The following is a 19,809-nucleotide window of genomic DNA, read 5'->3' on the forward strand; positions in this document are numbered from 1 at the left end:
ATGACTTAAAAAAGGTAGTGCCACAGATCTGGACACTTGAAAAATTTGCAGTAGTTTATTTTTTTATTTTTTTTGAGACGGAGTCTCGCTCTGTCGCCCAGGTTGGAGTGCAGTGGTGCCATCTCGGCTCACTGCAAGCTCCGCCTCCTGGGTTCACGCCATTCTCCTGCCTTAGCCTCCTGAGTAGCTGGGACTACAGGCGCCTGCCACCATGCCCAGCTATTTTTTTGTATTTTTAGTAGAGACAGGGTTTCACTGTGTTAGCCAGGATGGTCTCAATCTCCTGACCTCGTGATCCACCTGTTTCAGCCTCCCAAAGTGCTGGGAATATAGGTGTGAGCCACCTCGCCTGACCTGCAGCAGTTTTTCAATAGGCAAAAGTGTTAAGAAAGTTCATCATCCTCAAGTAAGATCCTTCGATGGAACAAAGCCCCCATGTCACCCATGGAATAACATGCCAACAAACAGTGCAAGATTTTTTTGATGACTCAAAAAAAAAGAAAAAAAGAAAAACTAGCTTCCTGCGCTTCTCACTAAGCACCTGCAAATATAAACACAGAGCCTTCCATGGTTAAGGATCTGCAGCCCTGAAGCTGAACAGATCTTGACATTAGTATTATTTGGCCTCCTCCAACAAGTCAACATCTGCATCAGAACCTACTTCTTCCAACACTGATGATCATCCTGATATTGTCAAGGTTCAAGTTAGCCTGATGTCTCCTGCTTATCTATAATGCTACAACACATGACAATGTTAGGCACCATCCAGCAATCATCATCATCATCATTATACTTGGGTTATCAAGAGAGAAGCAGGATTTTGATAAGTGTTAACATGCTCATTCGGGTCACAAAACAAAAGCAATCTGTGAATGTTAAAACAAATTTTAATGTTCTGGGTGACATATACCATGTAGGTGAGCCTGCAATGGTTGTGTCTGCATTGAACATGTAGAGACTATTTTTCTTGTCATGATTCTCTATCAAACAACTATTTACATAGCTTTTACAATGCATGAGGTATTAAAAGTCATCTAGAGATGATTTACACAGTATACTGGAGGATATGCATAGGTTACATGCAAATATGCCATCTAACAAAGGACTTAGCATCTGTGGATTTAGAGGGTGCTGGAACCAATCCCCTGCAATATATTGGGGGATAACTGTATTTTAAAAAATTGAAACTACTTAAGGCTTTATCCCATGTTTACATTCATAGGGTCTATCTCCAAAGTGAGTTCTTTCAAGTTTCTGAAATTAAAGTACTGAATGTTTTCCCACATTCCATACATTTAGAGAGTATCTTTCCAGTGAGTCCTTTTATGTCTATGCAAGGAACGGAGAGAACTCAATGCTTTCCCACATTCCTTACATTCATACAGCTTCTCTCCAGTGTGAGTTTTTTCATGTCCTCGAAGGAAACGGGAACGAGTGAAGGCTTTACCACATTGTAGACATTCATAGGGTTTCTCTCCAGTGTGAATTCTTTCATGTCGTAGAAGGCAAGTGAGCCAAGAGAATGCTTTTCCACATTCCTTACATTCATATGGCTTCTCTCCAGAGTGAATCCTTTCATGGACTTTTAAGTTACTGAAATGACTGAAGGCTTTCCTACATGTTTTACACTCATAAGGTTTTTCTACTGTGTGGATCCTTTTATGTTGAGAAAGGTATTTGAAACAACTGAAGGCTTTCCCACATTCCTTACACTCATATGGCTTCTCTCCAGTGTGAGTTGTCTCATGATTTTGAAAGGAAGAGAGATCACTAAAGGCTTTCCCACACTGACATTTATAGGGTTTCACTCCAGTGTGAGTTGCTTCATGTCTTCGAAGGGAACCGGCAAGACTGAAGGCTTTACCACATTGTTTACATTGATAGGGTTTCTCTCCAGTGTGAGTCCTTTCATGTCTTTGAAATAAACTGGGACAACCAAAGGCTTTCCCACATATCTTGCATTTCTGGGGTCCATCTCCTGTGTGTGTTATCATGTGACTTCGAAAGCTCGAGCTATGAGATAACACTTTCCCACACTGCTTACATTCATAGGGTTTCTCTCCAGTGTGAGTAGTTTCATGATTTCGAACTGAACTAGGACAATCAAAGCCTTTCCCACATATCTTACATTTATGTGGTCCGTCTCCAGTGTGCCTTATCATGTGTCTTCGAAAACTTGTGTGATGATAAAACGTTTTCCCACATTGCTTACATGCATAGGGTTGTTCTCCCGTGTGAGTCCTTTCATGTAGTCGAGTGTAATAGTAACAGCTGAAGGCTTTCCCACATTGTGTACATTTATAGGGTTTCTCTCCGGTGTGAGTTCTCTCATGTCTTAGATAGGTACTGTAATCAGGAAAGGCTTTGGAACACTGCTTACATTCATACGCTTTCTCTCCCGTGTGGATTCTTTCATGTCTTAGATAGGAACTGTAAAAAGGAAAGGCTTTAGAACATTGCTTACATTCATACGGTTTCTCTCCAGTGTGTGTTCTTTCGTGCAAATGAAATAAACTGGGCCAAACAAAGGCTTTCCCACACAACTTACATTTATAAGGTCCATCTCCATGGTGTGCCGCCATGTGTCTTCGGAGGTTTCCAAGAGAACTAAAGGTTTTTGCACATTCTTTACAATCGAAGGGTTTCTTTCCGGCGGGGGGCCTTTCATGTGTCTGAAAGGAGTGCTGATGACTGATGGCTTTCCCACGTTGTTTATGTGTATATGGCTTCTCTCCATATTCCTGATGCTCACATGATTTGTGTCCAGTGTCAACTCTGATGTTGCAATTAAGAGACGAATGACCCAAGACGACTTCTCCACACTCACCGCTGTCACATGGATTTACTCGAGGAGTGTTCTTGTTCACAATACTATCTGGAATCTGGCCAAAAGTTTCTCCACATTGACTGTCATCTTTAATTTCACATGTATGACTTCTGTAACAAATAAGAAATATATTACTAAAGGTTTGTTTATAAGTGATTTTCTATATATTGAAGTACTAGATTTACATTTGTAACATTATCATGCAAAGTACAGGCTTCATCCCCTGTTTGAATGTGAAGTGACAGTGCTGTGTAAGATGGTCCCGTCACAGCTATTAGCAAAACAGTGATATTCACATGGAGATTCTTTCTTTCTTTTTTTTTTTTTTTGAGACGGAGCTTCACTCTTGTTGCCCAGGCTGGAGTGCAATGGCGCAGTCTCGGCTCACTGCAACCTCTGCCTCTCGGATTCAAGCAATTCTCCTGCCTCCGCCTCCCAAGTAGCTGGGATTACAGGCATGCGCCACCACGCCCTGCTAATTTTGTATTTTTAGTAGAGACAGGGTTTCTCCATGTTGGCCAGGCTGGTCTCGAACTCCCGACCTCAGGTGATCCACCCGCCTTGGCCTCCTGAAGTGCTGGGATTACAGGCGTGAGCCACCGCTCCTGGCCCACATGGACATTCTTAATACCATTTCCAAGGGAACTATTTTGCAAAGACTGAATAGCTATGTCACATTTAACTATATGTTCCTCGGGAAAATTTTTTTTTATAGAGATGGGGATCTCACTATGTTGCCCAGGCTGATCTTAAACTCCTAGGCTCAAGTAATCCTCCCACCTTGGCCTCCCAAAGTGCTGGGATTACATGTGCGAGTCACTGTGCTTGGTCAGAAAAAGAATTGTTAGAATGAATAAATTTAAGCTGGGCTTGTTCATTTTCTCTGCTCATTTTTAAAATTTTCTTATCATTCTATGAACCACTGCAGGGACATAGCTTTCTTTTGTGAGTGCAAATTACCTTAGATTTCTCTTGGCATTTTGGCACTGATCTCCAATGTTCTGGTCCTCCCATTTCATTTCTAAAAGGTAGACCCAGGAAAATCACTAAAAATGTTTACAAAATTATAGAAAAACTCTAAGATTTTATGCGTACTGCAATCATGCATGATTCATTCACCAAAGTACATGTGACTCTTCAACAACACAGGTTTGAACTGCACAGCTCCACTTATACATGAATGTTCTTCAGTCTCTGCTACCCCTGGGACAGCAAGACCAACCCCTCCCCTTCCTCAGCCCACTCAGTGTGAAGACAACAAGGGTGAAAACCTTTATGAAGATCTACTTCCACTTAATGAATAGTGAACATAGTTTCTCATCTTTTTTTTTTTTTTTTTTTTTTGAGACGGAGTCCTGCTCTGTCACCCAGGCTGGAGTGCAGTGGTGTGATCTCAGCTCACTGCAGACTCTGCCTCCCGGGTTCACGCCATTCTCCTGCCTCAGCCTCCCGAGTAGCTGGGGCTACAGGTGTCCGCCATCACGCCCGGCTAATTTTTTTTGTATTTTTAGTAGAGATGGGGTTTCACCATGTTAGCCAGGATGGTCTCGATCTCCTGACCTCGTGATCTGCCCGCCTTGGCCTCCCAAAGTGCTAGGATTACAGGTGTGAGTCACCGCACCCGGCCAGTTTCTCTTCTTATGATTCTCATCAACATTTTCCTTCCCAAGCTCACTTTACTGTGACAGTACAGTATGTAATACATATGACATACAATATATGGATTAATCTAATGTTTATGTTATCCATAAGTGGGCCAGTCAACAATAGGTTATTAGTGGTTAAGTTGTGGGGGACAAAAAAAGTTATTAGAGGATGTAAGACTGTTTGAGGGGCTGACACCTCTAAACCCTGTGTTGTTCAAGGGTCAACCATATCCCCTTTCCATATTTCAAATCATGAGCAGCGTTGATGGCCAGGAAACAAATGTCTCTAATTGACTAAGTGAAGAGATGATGTCATCCTTACCTACACAGTCCAGGTTCCTAATGGTTTCCTGCATGACATTTCTGTAGAGACTCTTCTGTGATGGACCCAGCAAAGCCCACTCCTCTTGTGTGAAGTTCACAGCCACATCTTCAAAGGCCACTGAGTCCTGAAACATCCCACATGTGCAGAGGAGGAAGGTTGAGATGGACAGCACTGAGAATCCATACTCACTGCATAAACTTTGCATGATGCTGTGGTTTCCAAGCATTTATTCAATGACATAGTAAACCCACTCTTATTTTGTCTACACTCACTTTTTCCCACAAAGCCATTGTGATGCTTTAGTTGAATGTGTTTGGTAAAGTAACAGTCGAATAGGAACCTGCCTCTTGTTGGTGAGTTAAGTGAGTGAGTCTTATTGCCTGCGTCACCCCTGATGTCTATTTCTACAGCAGTCTGTGCAGTTCTTATCATTACAAAGTACAACTACCTATTGTGTAGAAGAGTTACCACTCCCAGTCCTGAAACTGCATATCCTGACAAATGCTCATTTGCAAACTTAGATCTTTCATGGTGTCTAGGCACCAGATCCCACTAATGTAACTAATAACAGAGGCTGAGTGTGCCTAAACTGTTTATGCAAAATATAGGGGCCAGGCATGGTGACTTCGGCCTGCAATCCCATCACTTTGCGGGGCCAAAGTGGAAGGATCACTTAAGAACAGGAGTTTAGGGCCAGCATGGGCAACATAGTGAGCCCTTTTCTCAACAAAAAATAAAACTAGGTCTGACTCAGTGGCTCATGCCTATAATCCCAGCACTTTGAGAGGCCAAGACAGGTGGATCGCTTAAGCCCAGGAGTTTGAGACCAGCCTGGGAAACATGGTGAGACCTTGTCTCTACAAAAAATACAAAAAAAAAAAAAAAATAGCAAGATGTGGTGGCGCATGCCTGTAGTCCCAGCTACCCAGGATGCTGAGGTGAGAGGATCACCCAAGCCCAGGAGGTTGGGGCTGCAGTGAGCCGTGATCATGCCACTGTACTCCAGCCTAAGCAACAGAATGAGATCCTGTCTCAAAAAATATAATAAAAGTAAAAAATAAAAAATAAAAAATACATATATATATATATAAAATTTTTTTTTAACTTAACTCCTATTCCCCCTCTGAGAGTTTGGAAGTTTGTTACCTGATCAGCAGAGAGAGAATACCTGTTAGCAACAGCACAAGTTAGAATGCTTGTGCTCTCCAAAACTCATGCTGAAACTTCATCCTCAATATGACAATAATGAAATGTGGGGCTTTAAGACTTGATTGGATCTTGAGGGTTTGGACCTCAGGAATGTACTAATCCAATCATAGATTAATGGCTTAATGAATAAATGGGGTATCTCAGGAGTAGGCCTAGTGTCCTTATGAGAAGAGGAAGAGACCTGAATTAACACTGGGCCCCTGGCCATGCGATACCCTGTGCCACCTAGGGACTCTGCAGAGTCCCCGCCAGCAAGGAGGCTCTTACCAGATGCTAAGCCTTGACCTTGGGCTTCTCAGTCTCCAGAAGTATAAAAAAATAGTGTTTTTTTTTTTTTTATAAATTACCCAGGCTCAGGTAATCCTGTTATAAGTAACAAAAAACAGACTAAGACAGTTACAAAGAAACACTCTGGACACTGGATCGCTACTGAGGGACCCTAGTAGCTAACGTTTCACGTGTTTGGTCGCAACTTGTTACATGGGATATTTAGCCCATCCTATGCAATTACACTAAGAGAGAACATTTGGAAACTGGCAACTGGTTTCCATTAGACCAAATGTAGTTAAGCATGACAAAAGACTAATAAAAAATATCTCACTATCTCAATGGAAAAATTACACATTTTTCATTGGATAATGACAAAGGAGGAGGAAAGACAGGGAAAGATTGCACATGTTCTAAGAAAAAACTCAATGTCACCTCTCATGATTATCTATAATATTTCCTAAATTCCTAAAGAGACTTTTAGCAGTCAACAAAGATTATATTACCAAATCTAATAAAAGTCACAAATATCTGAAAAGGTTAAAAACCTAACCGGCAGGGTGTGGTGGCTCACGACTGTAATCCCAGCACTTCAGGAGGCTGAGGGGGGCGGATCAAAAGGTCAGGAGATCGAGACCATCCTGGCCAACATGGTGAAACCCCGTCTCTACTAAAAATACAAAAAAAATTAGCTGGGTGTGGTGGCGCACCTGTCATCCCAGCTACTCAGGAGGCTGAGGCAGGAGAATCGCTTGAACCTGGGAGGCGGATACTGCAATGAGCCAAGATCATGCCACTGCACTGCAGCCTGGAGACAGAGTGAGACTCCATCTCAAAACAAACAAACAAACAAACAAAAAACAATAACAACAAAAAAAGAAACCGCCCAAAAAAACCTTCTAACCAAGAAAGTTACAGCTTTCCAAAAACAGATAAAGGATTTTTAAACTATAATATTTGGCATCCTATACTATTAACAGGGAGATAAACAAACAGAAAAAGGAAAGCAAAAAATGGTCGAAAAGCTTTGTGGAGTTTTTATTTGTCCTTGTCGCAATCCCTCCTCACATCAGAGCCAGTCTTGAAGACAGCAGACCAAGTTTTCAATGTGGATCCCTAGAGACAGCAGATCAGGTCTTACTTGCAAATTATTGCCTTTGTATTTTCCAGTTGGTACAAGGACTATCCAAAGGTCTGAAACAGGCTCTCTTCTTTCCTTCTTTCTTTCTTTCTTTCTTTCTTTCTTTCTTTCTTTCTTTCTTTCTTTCTTTCTTTCCTTCCTTCCTTCTTTCTTTCTTTTTCTTTTTCTTTTTTTTTTTTTTTGAGACGGAGTCTCGCTCTGTCGCCCAGGCTGGAGTTCAGTGTCGCGATCTCGGCTCACTGCAAGCTCCGCCTCCCGGGTTCACGCCATTCTCCTGCCTCAGCCTCCCAAGTAGCTGGGACTACAGGCGCCCGCCACCACGATCAGCTAATTTTTTTGTATTTTTAGTAGAGACAGGGTTTCACCGTGTTAGCCAGGATAGTCTCGATCTCCTGACCTCGTAATCCGCCCGCCTCGGCCTCCCAAAGTGCTGGGGTTACAGGCGTGAGCCAGAGTGCCCGGCCAAGGCTCTCTTTTCCATTTCATCAGTGATGGAACCCAATCAGGGTCAAACATGGCAAGAACTGCTTCAAAATATTGCAAAATACACAGAAAGCCTTCAACCACCTGGAACCACAGATTACGGTTAAGACGAACAGCAGACCTACTAAGTCTTGGGAAGAAAAGCTGGAGATAAAATTTCCTTCAGAAATTAGGGTACTGAAAAGCACACAGGTATATTACGGCATACTTTTCTTATACTACCTGATCTAACAGATACAAATTTGTTTGAAATAATACTAGCAATGTATTGGGTAGTAACAGCTTCCGATAGGGCAAATGAATAACAGTGATGTTATATGGGATGGGAGGAAGGAATTTGGAACAGTAATACCAGCACTACTCCCAAAGCCAGTATAGCATTATTTGAAACTGAAGGTCCATTAGTTATAAATGGTATACTACAAACTATAGGGAATTTGCTAATAAAATTTAAGAAACAAGTAGACTTACTATACTAATAGAAGCAAGCAAATAGAATCATATAGAATGCTCAGTTAAAATGAAAGCAGAAAAAGTGGAAAAGTTGAAAAAACAGTCAAGTATAAGAATAGAAAACAATTAACATATGTACATATTAATCCAATTATGTCAATACCACTTTGAATGTGTATTATCTACATATACCAGTTAAAAAGACATGGACTGGCTGAATAGAATTAAAAAAACAAGGCTGGAAGGGCACAGTGGCTCATGCCTGTAATCCCAGCATTTTGGAATGCTGAGGCAGGCGCATTGCTTGAGGCCAGGAGTTTCAGACCAGCCTGTCCAACATGATGAAACCCCGTCTCTACTGAAAATACAAAAAAATTAGCCAGGCGTGGCAGTGCATGCCTGTAATCTCAGCTACTTGGGAGGCTGAGGCATGAGAATCACTTGAACCCGGGAGGCGGAGGCTGCAGTGAGCCGAGATTGTGCCACCTCATTTCAGCCTGGGCAACAGAGCAAGACTCTGTCTCAAAAAAAAAAAAAATAAAAAAATAAAACAAGGCCCAGCAATGTGTACATGAAAACCATTTTAAACTGAAAGATACAAATACATTAAAAATAAAGGTATGGAGGAATATATGCCATTCTAGCCCTAATCAAAAGAAATATGGACTAGCTATTTTAAATTTAGATAAATCAGGTTTTAGGTCAAGGAAAGATACAGGGGATGAAGAGATTTCATAAAGATAAAGAAGTCAGTTATACAAGAAGACATAATAATCGTTAATATCTATGCTCATAAAACAAATCATCAAAATACATAAGGCAAAACTTATAAAACCACATAGCAAAATACACATGTACTAGATGGCTTCCCAGTACCTACTGGCTTTCAATGTGTGCTAACCTCTTCTTTCTGGGATCTCTAAATAATACATAGTTTCTGTTATTTCTTGCATTTTGTTGAGTTGCTTCCTCTGTGTCTTACCTGACCAATATACCCGAATCTAATTTCTACCCAGTCAGGGCTTTCTTTGTAAGATTATTTTGGCAGTGGCTATCTTGGTAGTAATAAAAGAAAAACTGGTCAGACGATGGGCCATAAGGTGTCTACCAGGAAAAACAAGTTTCCTCTAAGACGGAAACTTGGTCACTGGTCTGATATTTAGGCATTAGGTCACCTTGTACTATCCTACAAGTTACGTTTGGAAGGCTTTCAAATTAACCTGTTTGGGGAGGTCTTATGATCCAGGGCTTATATCTTGTCCCTGAGTAAAGAATCTTTTTTTTTTTTTTTTTTTTTCCTTTGAGATGGAGTTTCGCACTTGTTGCCCAGGCTGGAGTGCAATGGCATGATCTTGGCTCACTGCAACCTCTGTCTCCTGGGTTCAAGTGATTCTTCTGCCTTGGCCTCCCAAGTAGCTGGGATTACAGGCCTGTGCCATCATGCCCAGCTAATTTTGTATTTTTAGTAGAGACAGGGTTTCACCATGTTGGTCAGGGTGGTCTCAAACTCCCGACCTCAGATGATCCGCCTGCCTCGGCCTCCCAACGTGCTGGGATTACAAGTGTGAGCCACCGTGCCTGGCCATTTTCTTATGTAAGAAAATAAAGTAGGTCCCAAAGGAAGGGACTGAGAAATTCAACTCTGAAAATTAAGAAGAGTTGTGCGTGACTTATGCCTGTCATCCCAATACTCTGGGATGTTGGAGTGGGAGGACTGCTTGAGTTTGAGAACAGCCTAAGCAACATGGCAAAACCTCATCTCTACAAAAAATTTAAAAATTAGTCAGGGATGGTAGCATGCGCCTGTAGTTCCAGCTACATAGGAGACGAAGGCAGGAGGATTGTTTGAGCCCAGGAATCTGAGGCTGTGGTGAGCCATGATCCCAGAACTGCACTCCAACCTGGGTGACAGTGCAAGACCCTGACTTAAAAATTAATTAATTAATTAATTAATGAGAAAATGGCTGAAAATTATTTCACAGTAGATGAAAGGCCATACAGAAAAAATGCTCAACACCAATGTTAATCAGTAAAAAGCAACATCTAATCACATGGAGATAAATATTTATAAGGAATAAACTCACATGCACACATGGTCTGCCAGTTAATCCATACATGCCAACGGGTTTTCCTAGCACATTTAAATTTATCCATAATCCACAACCCAGCACATTTCCCCCTATATGTACAAAATGTATAAAGTGTTAGCATTTGGGGACAAAAACAAAGATGACATTGTCAACAAAGTCCAGCAAAAATGAAACAATTCAAGTCCTATGAGCCGTGGAATATGAGAGTGAAGTGGGTGACCCACACCTCAGACAGCAGCATGAATCAAACAGACTGAGGCAAAGAAACTAAAAAAAAAAAAAACAAAAAACGCCCGTGGCCGGGAGAGGTGGCTCACGCCTGTAATCCCAGCACTTTGGGAGGCTGAGGCGGGCGGATCACCTGAGGTCGGGAGTTCGAGACTAGCCTGACAAATATGGAGAAACCCTGTCTCTACTAAAAATACAAAATTAGCCAGGCGTGGTGGTGCATGCCTGTAATCGCAGCTTCTCGGGAGGCTGAGGCAGGAGAATCGCTTGAACCCAGGAGGCAGAGGTTGCGGTGGGCCGAGATCACGCCATTGCACTCCAGCCTGGGCAATAACAAGAGCAAAACTCCATCTCAAAAAAACAAAAAAAACCTTTTCAGCATCATATTAATGGAATATTAAGTGTAATATTAATTAACTGAAAACTCAGAAGAGAGAAAACTATGCGTGTGGATTCATACATGATAAACATATACTGAATAACAGTCAGTCGGTTTAAGGCTCTGACCTGTGGTGCCTCTGACTTCTGATAACAAAGGTGTGCCGTTCGCTGAACACCAACCAATTCTCCAGCAATAACCGGGTGTCCAATAGTTCAATTCTTATACCACCCAGAATTAACACAGATCCCATAAGTTTCTTGCTAGAGGGCTCAGTCCCACAACAGGCCCCCACTGCAGATGTCATTTGTAAGCCCAAGGAACTAACCTTTTAACCAACTGTGTATAAATACAACAGCACCATCCTCTGGTTCAGTAACTGGCTAAAGGCCAGGCGCAGTGGCTCACGCCTGTAATCCCAGCATTTTGAGAGGCCCAGGCAGGTGGATCACCTGAGGTCAGGAGTTCGAGACCTGCCTGGCCAACATGGAGAAACCGCACCTCTACTAAAAATGAAAAATTAGCCATGCATGGTGGCGCATGCCTGTAATCCCAGCTACTCGGGAGGCTCAGACAGGAGAATCGTTTGAACCCGTGAGGCAGACGTTGCGATGAGCCGAGATCGTGCCATTGCACTCCAGCTTGCGTAACAAGAGTGAAACTCCGTCTCAAAAAAAAAAAAAAAATTGCCTAAAATAACTCATGAAACTCAGCAAAACACTAGTAACTTAAGGTTACTAGTTTGTTATAAAGGATTTCTCAACAACAGCCAAATGGAAAAGAGGTATTCAGCAAGGGAAAGGGCAGGGATGGGTAAAGCTTTCCCTTTTTTTTTTTTTTTTTTTTTTTTTTTTGAGACGGAGTCTCGCTCTGTCGCCCAGGCTGGAGTGCAGTGGTGTGATCTCGGCTCACTGCAAGCTCCGCCTCCCGGGCTCACGCCATTCTCCTGCCTCAGCCTCCCCAGCAGCCGGGACTATAGGCGACTGCCACCACGCCCAGCTAATTTTTTTGTATTTTTAGTAGAAACGGGGTTTCACCGTGTTAGCCAGGATGGTCTCGATCTCCAGACCTCGTGATCGGCCCGCCTCAGCCTCCCAAAGTGCCGGGATTACAGGCGTGAGCCACCGCGCCCGGCCATTTTTTTTGTATTTTTAGTAGAGACTGGGTTTCACTGTGTTAGCCAGGATGGTCTCGATCTCCTGACTTCGTGATCTGCCCACTTCGGCCTCCCAATGTGCTGGGATTACAGGCGGGAGCCACCGCGCCCGGCAAAGCTTTCCCTCTTGACACCACCTTCCTAGCGCATCCACGTGTTCACCAACTTGGAAGCTGTCCCGATGTCTTTGTTCAATAAATTTTATACAACTTAATTTCTAGCCTCCCTCCCTTTCCTGGGGTCAGAAGATGGGGCTTAAAGTTCCAGTCCTGTCATCATGTGTTTGCTCTTTCAGGTCACCAGTCCCCATCCTCAAGTTAGTTACCTAGTGACCTCATGCTGAGTCACCTCATTAGCATAACTTCACCTAAGGTCTGACAAGAGCTGGGAATAACAAAACACATTCCCATCACTCGGAAAAATCCAAGGAGTTTAGGACTACTTTGCCAGGACCTAGAAATAATGACCAAGGCCGGGTGCAGCCGCTCACGCCTGTAATCCCAGCACTTTGGGAGGCTGAGGTGGGCAGATCATGAGGTCAAGAGATCAAGACCATCCTGGCCAACATGGTGAAACCCCGTCTCTAATAAAAATACAAAAATTAGTTGGGCGTGGTGGCACGCGCCTGTAGTCCCAGCTACTCAGGAGACTGAGGCAGGAGAATAGCTAGAACTCAGGAGTCGGAGGTTGCAGCTAGCTGAGATTGCGCCACTGCACTCCGGCCTAGCGACAGAGTGAGACTCCATCTCAAAAAAAAAAAAAAAAAAAAGAAAAAGAAACAATGACCAAATATGTTTTAGGCTGGGCATGGTAACTCACGCTTGTATTCTCAGCACTTTGGGAGGCCGAGGTAGGAGAATCATCTGAGGTCGAGAGTTCAAGACCAGCCTGGGTGACATGGCAAAACTCTGTCTCTACAAAAAATACAAAAATTGGCTGGGCATGGTGGTGCACGCTTGAAGTTCCAGCTACTTGGGGGGCTGAGGCAAAAAGATTGTTTGAGCCCAGGAGATGGAGGTTGCAGTGAGCCGAGATCATGCCACTGCACTTCAGCCTAGATGGCAGAACAAGACTCTGTTTCAAAAATTAAAAAAGACCAAATATTTTTAAAAATTATATCACAGACCCAAATAAACTCTCAGATTCATAAACCCTTTGTCCAGCAGGCAGAACCAAAAGGTGTCTTTCTCTAAGTCAGCCCCAACAGACTTTCAAATTTGTACAATACTCTGATTAAACAAACACAGTGAATGTAAAACCAGACTTCTAATAATGTTGAATTTAACCCCAGCTCTGTAATCCTGGTTAATAGCTAGAATTAAATAAATCACCTTAGGCCAGGTGAGGCGGCTCACATCTGTAATCTCAGTACTTAGGGAGGCCGAGGCAGCTGGATCACTTGAGCCCACGAGTTCAAGACCAGCCTGGGCAACATGGTGAAACCCCATCTCTATGAAAAATACAAAAATTAGCCGGGCCTAGTGGTGCATGCCTGTAGTCCCAGCTACTTGGGAGGCTGAGGTGGGAGGATCGCTTGAGGCTGGGAGGCGAGGTGGAGTTTTGTAGTGAGCTGAGATCATGCCACTGCACTCCAGCCTGGGAAACAGAGTGAGACTCTGTCTCAAAAAAAAAAAAGAAAGAAAGAAGAGAAATCACCTCAGTCTTCTACCACCTAAGTCCTGTGTGTTCTGAACAAGCAGCTGAATGCAGTGTAACACTCTCCGCATTGCTTCGACTATGCCCCCTTTTTTAACCTGTAACAAGACCAAAAACCCCACCAAATTCCCACTTTGCCTCAGAAATGATTAGCTGAACAATTCTGTCTTCACCAACCAGCCTGCACAAAATTAATGTAGAGCAAACTTTCCTTAAGTTTCTCTCCCTCCTGCTGGACTCAGTCTGAGCCAGCACACAATTCCTCTTATTTATTTATTTTGAGATGGAGTCTTGCTCTGTCACCCAGGCTGGAGTGCAGTGGCACAATCTCAGCTCACTGCAACCTCCACCTCCCGGGTTCAAGCGATTCTCCTGCCTCAGCCTCCTGAGTAGCTGGGACTATAGGCGTGTGCCACCACACCTGGGTAATTTTTGTATTTTTTAGTAGAGATGGGGTTTTGCCATATTGGTCAGGCTGGTCTTGAACTCTTGACCTCAGGTGATCCACCCGCCTCAGCCTCCCAAAGTGCTGGGATTACAGGCGTGAGCCATGCGCCCAGCCACAATCCCTCCTTTTTAACCTCTCCTAAGAACTGACTGAGGCCGGGCGCTGTGGCTCACGCCTGTAATCCCAGCACTTTGGGAGGCCGAGGCGGGCGGATCACGAGGTCAGGAGATTGAGACCGTCCTGGCTAACACAGTGAAACCCCATCTCTACTAAAAATACAAAAAATTAGCCGGGCGTGGTTTCAGGCGCCTGTAGTCCCAGCAACTCGGGAGGCTGAGGCAGGAGAACGGCGTGAACCCGGGAGGCGGAGCTTGCAGCGAGCTGAGATCGTGCCACTGCACTCCAGCCTGGGCGGCAGAGCGAGACTCCGTCTCAAAAAAAAAAAAAAAAAAAAAAAAAAAAGAACTGACTGAAGTCAAGGTGAAACATTCTGTGATGTAGGATCTGATTTTCACCTTCCATCTTACTCTCTCTCCTACCTTCTAGATTTCTAATATTGTTTGCTCTTCACTTTGAAAAGCAATTTTCTGGCTGGGCATGGTGGCTTATTCCTGTAATCCCACCACTTTGGGAGGCCGAGGTGGGCTGATCACTTGAGGTCAGGAGTTTGAGACCAGCCTGGCCAACATGGTGAAACCCCGTCTCTACTAAAAATACAAAAATTAGCTGGGCGTGGTGGTGGTCACCTGTAATCCCAGCTACTCAGGAGGCTGAGGCAGGAGAATCACTTGAACCTGGGAGGCAGAGGTTGCAGTGAGCTGAGATCGCGCCACTGCACTCCAGCCTGGGCAACAGAGCGAGACTCCATTTCAAAAAACAAAAAACAAAAAACAAAAAAAAAGAAAAGCAATTTTCTGCCTAAACTTTGAGATTCTTGTAGATCTTATAGTTGGTAGTTTTCTCCTTTTGCAATATGCTTTTAGAGTGAAGTCACTTCTTGCCCAAATCCAGATTTATTTTACTTGAGAATGTCTAGCAACAGCCCCACAACAGTAACAAAGACCTCAGACGGGGCATCACCCCAAATGTCTCTGCCTGTGGATCTCCAACTTTCCAGTGCTCTGCACCTTCTCTCAGTATAAAGGGCTCCTCCCATGTTTGGAATGAACAGGTTGGGACACCTGCCAGGGAGGTTCCCCAGGAAGAACCAACTCAACTGGGTCTTCAATGACCTCCCTTTGCAGGCTCCAGACTGACCTTAGCTCAGAGTCAGTGGCCTCAGGCTTCTCCACCCCAGTCAGGGCTACTCACTTACCCTTACATGCCTTACATGGGTATTAAAAAAAAAAAAAAAAATACCCGTGTGTGATGAATCCAGTAAAATCACTCCAATCCAGCATTTCTGTTTATAGGAGGGAAGAAAACCACAACGCATCTATATTTTATAGCTCAATAGAAAAAGCACAAGTATCTATCCGTTTCAGAAAACAAATGTCATTAATTTATCATTTTCCATAATAATAAATCATTTAGTAAATGAATAATATTTGAGTTCTTTAGCTGTTGGAAAGTCCCGTCCCACAGAACTTATCATTAGTCTGTCAAGTCCACATAACAGGAACAGAATAGTTATCCACTGTCTCAAATTCTCCACTCTACAAAGGAGAGGAACTAACATTTTGGTAAATCTTTATAATTCATCAATATATCCACCACACTTTCTTGCAAAAATGTATTCATTTTTCTGCGGTCATAAAGGAAAAGTTTTTCCCAATTTCTTTTCACTGCTAGGCCCTGAAATTCCGTTTGAAATCATCCAATAAAAAAACAAACCTGAGGCTGGGCGCAGTGGCTCTCTCCTATAATCCCAGCACTTTGGGAGGCCAAGGCAGGTGGATCACTTGAGGTCAGGAGTTCGAGACCAGCCTGGCCAATATGGTGAAACCTTGTCTCTACTAAAAATACAAAAAGTTTTAGCTGGGCATGGTAGCATACATCTGTAATCCTAGCTACTCAGGAGGCTGAGGTGGGATGATTGCTTGAACCCAGGAGGTTGAGGCTGCAGTGAGCCAAGATCGCACCACTGCACTCCAGCCTGGGTGACAGAGCGAGACTCCGTCTCAAAAAAAAGTAAATAAAAGTTTTAAAAAGAAATAAAATATAGGACTAAATATGTAATGAGTTTGCTGAAACTCAACTTGTTCTTGCCTCTTTGAACATACTTTATCTTCTTTATTAAGCTCTAATGATAAAATGCATTTTGCAGTTAATAAAAAGCTGAAATGAGTGAACAAATCTTTTCAAGATGACAAATGCAGGGAGGGGCTGACTGGAACACAGACAAATCTGACTCAAGTGTCAGTTCAGGTCCTCTTATCACTTGGGACATCTCCCACCCCAATGCTGCTCACTGAACTGCTGAGTAATTACCCTCCAAGGAGAAGCTCCCTCAATACCGCCAACCAGCTGGCTCATCAGCCATGTGTCCCCAGGGAATGGAAACTGGGGTTGGGGAAGAAAAGCTGAATGTCTTAAGGGCTTTGCTTTTTGAGGAACAGTATACCAGGAAACTCCTCCCACCCCACGACATCCAGCTGCTCCCCTATAAGGTCCCACCCCCCACCTCTGGCTGTCCTCTGGGAGGAGTGACTCAAAGCTGATATTCACTAGACACTACAAAAGACTTAGCAGCTATGAGCATCTTGGAGCAGCCCCAAACAGTTCTGTAACCCAGGACCAGGACACCATAGAGGGTGGGCTGACAGATCACCCTGTGCCATTTGCAAAGAGGAACCTCGACTGAAAATATTCGGGTATCTCTGTGTAGACAAGATAAAGGACAGCCACACATGCACTATTTTTTTTTCTTTTTCTTTTTTTCTGAGATGGAGTTTCACTCTTGTTGTCCAGGCTGGAGTGCAATGGCGTGATCTTGGCTCACCGCAACCTCCGCCTCCCGGGTTCAAGCAATTCTCCTCCCTCAGCCTCCCAAGTAGCTGGGATTACAGGCATGAGCCACCACCCCGGCTAATTTTGTATTTTTAGTAGAGACGGAGTTCCTCCATGTTGGTCAGGCTGGTCTCGAACTCCCGGCCTCAGGTGATCCGCCCGCCTTAGCCTCCCAAAGTGCTGGGATTACAGGCGTGAGCCACCGCGCCCGGCTTTTTTTTTTTTTTTTTTTTTTTTTACACTGGAGTCAAGTGGTTATTCTTTGCTTCCTCACATGTGAAATGTTCACAAACACAAAAACACATCTTTTAAAAAGAGCCATACATTGCTATGTGAAAAGAAAGTGACAGTTAAAATAATGCCTCTGTTTGAAATATTGCCTGAGGGACAAAGAGTTCATAAAGTTGCTGGGAATTGATGAGAGAAAGTTAACCTGGGGAAGGCTCTGAAAACCAAGAGATTTGCTGCCAGCCCTAGGAGGAGTCAGGATGAGGGGATAGGGTGGTGGATTTGAGACCCTGCTGCCCACATCTTTGGAAGACTCGGAGGGGAACCGGTCACCTTTGGGAAGAAAGAAGGGACTGGGGAACCCAGAGATCACAGCTTCTCTTCCAAAGCACAAAGCCCACACACACGAGTCTGGATTCTGCCTGGTGACCCTCCGTTGTCACCGTGCAGCGTCCTCACCGGGTTCACAGAACTGCGAGCCAGGCTGGAGGCGAGATTGCAGTTAGGTATTAACCAGGTGCCCTCAGCCCCGCTGCCTCACGGGCCGCCTCCCTGATAGTCAGGTCACAGCAGACGCTGACCGCCGGCTTCCTCATCGTGCCCAGGGATAAGATTTCTGAGAGTTGCTCACGAGTCGCCTCAGTTCTTTCTCGGATCCTGAATTGCAGCGGAAAGGCTGGCGCCAAGCAGGCTGAAGACCCCACAAGGAAGCCCACTCAGCAGAATGCGGTTTCTTCACCTCCAGTCCCAGGAGTCACCCCTCACTTCCCCACCAACCAGCGACCCCACACCCCAGCCGCCCCTGTCCACACCTCTAAACACCCCATCCCCAAACCTCTCAGGGAGGCGGATCTGGGGTGTCCTCCCCTCTCCCCCATTAAACTGTTTCTGCTGCAGCCTTCGGCGTCTCGGTGCAGTGACTCGGGCCGTGAACCTGTGCCGGTTACAACTGCACAATCTGGGGAGACGCGGAGCTGCGGGCGCGGAGCTGCCCAGAGAGGGCGCCGGGGCCGGGGCCGCAGCGGCCGAGCAGGGACGGGACAGGACGCCCGGGGTCCCGGCTGCCGCCCCAGCCCCATCTTGCGGCCCAGGGGACCAAGGGCAGAGCTGCGCCAGGGGCACTCGGGTTTGCAGACCCCGGAGTCGCCCAGGGCGAGGCCCGGGTCCCCTCACGGTCGGTTCCGGCCGGTTCCAACCTGCCCCTTCTTTGCCTCGGGACGCCGGGCCCCGCACACTCACCATTTCCCAGCTTCCAGGTGTCCGGGTGTCCTCCTTAAAAGCCAGCGTCCAGTGTGGGTCCCAGCGCGACAGACGCTGATAGAGACCTTCCAGGGCGTCTCTCTCTCAGCGACAGAGCCAGGACTCAGAGCGCAGGGGCGTGGAGAAGACTCCGCGGGCTCTTTGAACGTCGCACCCTCCTCACTGCAGCGTGCCTGATTGACAGTTCTCACAATCCCCGCCCCCCCAGCCCTGATTGGATAGTGATCCAGGTCCCGCCCCTTGGTGGCTGATTGACAGAAGAAGCGATCTCACAGTGCTGAGTGGAGCCGGATGAACAGGTTCCAGACACGACCCTTGGCAAGGCGGGCTTCCTCCCAACGGAGTGACCTGACCCCTCCCGAAGTGACGTTTGCATTTTAGAATTTCCTGATTGTATTCAGTGGGTTCTTCCTGCTTTTTCCTCCTGGACAGGGACTCACAAGTGTGTGCAGGGAATTCCAGGCTCCCTGTCCAGTGGAGCCATTCCCGGACCTCGGAGCAGGAGGGGAGCCCGGGGCACACAGGCCACCCTGCAGCAGAAGGGAGGGCCTGATGTCCTCCAGGGATCAGGAATTTGGGATGAGGCTGTTGGCGACGTGGCCAAGCCTTTCCCTCACCTTATCTCTCAATCTACTCATTTTCAGCCCAGAAGATAAAAACAGGACAACAAAACAAAATAGTTGAGTATGTGGAAAAACTGGAATTATATGGCAGCAATATTTCATAAAGAATCAAAAGAGAAGAAAAGCAAAAACTTGAACAAGCTCAGAGAAGCAGCCTACTGCACTCACAGTTCACAAGCAGACCCCCTTTCAGGAGGTCAAACATATCCCCAAGCTGGGAAGCCAGGCAATGATTCCTAAAATGGAGCTCCGGGGTGGATCAGAAGCTGGTGATAAGGGAGGGACAATTAAGAATTTAACTCTGAGATCTCAAAATACCTGTCCCCTCTGCACAGCGTGGAAATGCTCCCTCCTTATGCCATTAAATGTTAATAAATTAAACGCTCCAATCAAAAGCCAAGACATCACACTTTGAATTTGAAAACATTAGCCTTTCTCCAT

At 45.0% G+C, this 19,809-nt stretch overlaps 1 protein-coding gene across 2 annotated transcripts; it reads right to left on the reverse strand.

The window, feature by feature from the left end:
- Positions 1–869: 869 nt before the first annotated feature.
- Positions 870–18,957, reverse strand: ZNF823 (zinc finger protein 823). Of its 2 annotated transcripts, XM_019016553.4 has the most exons (4): positions 18,725–18,957; positions 4,796–4,922; positions 3,788–3,848; positions 870–2,937 (listed from the first exon to the last, which is right to left on the reverse strand). In XM_019016553.4, the coding sequence occupies exons 1-4, from the start codon at positions 18,725–18,727 to the stop codon at positions 1,296–1,298; spliced, it is 1,833 nt and encodes a 610-aa protein (XP_018872098.2). In that variant the 5' UTR covers positions 18,728–18,957; the 3' UTR covers positions 870–1,295. The 2 variants fall into 2 exon arrangements, with proteins under 2 accessions (XP_018872098.2, XP_018872097.2); XM_019016552.3 differs by lacking the exon at positions 18,725–18,957 and having other exon boundaries at positions 4,796–5,658.
- Positions 18,958–19,809: the final 852 nt, after the last annotated feature.

This window comes from Gorilla gorilla, chromosome 20 (genome assembly GCF_029281585.2).
Source record: "Gorilla gorilla gorilla isolate KB3781 chromosome 20, NHGRI_mGorGor1-v2.1_pri, whole genome shotgun sequence".
Taxonomy (NCBI): Eukaryota; Metazoa; Chordata; class Mammalia; order Primates; family Hominidae; genus Gorilla; species Gorilla gorilla.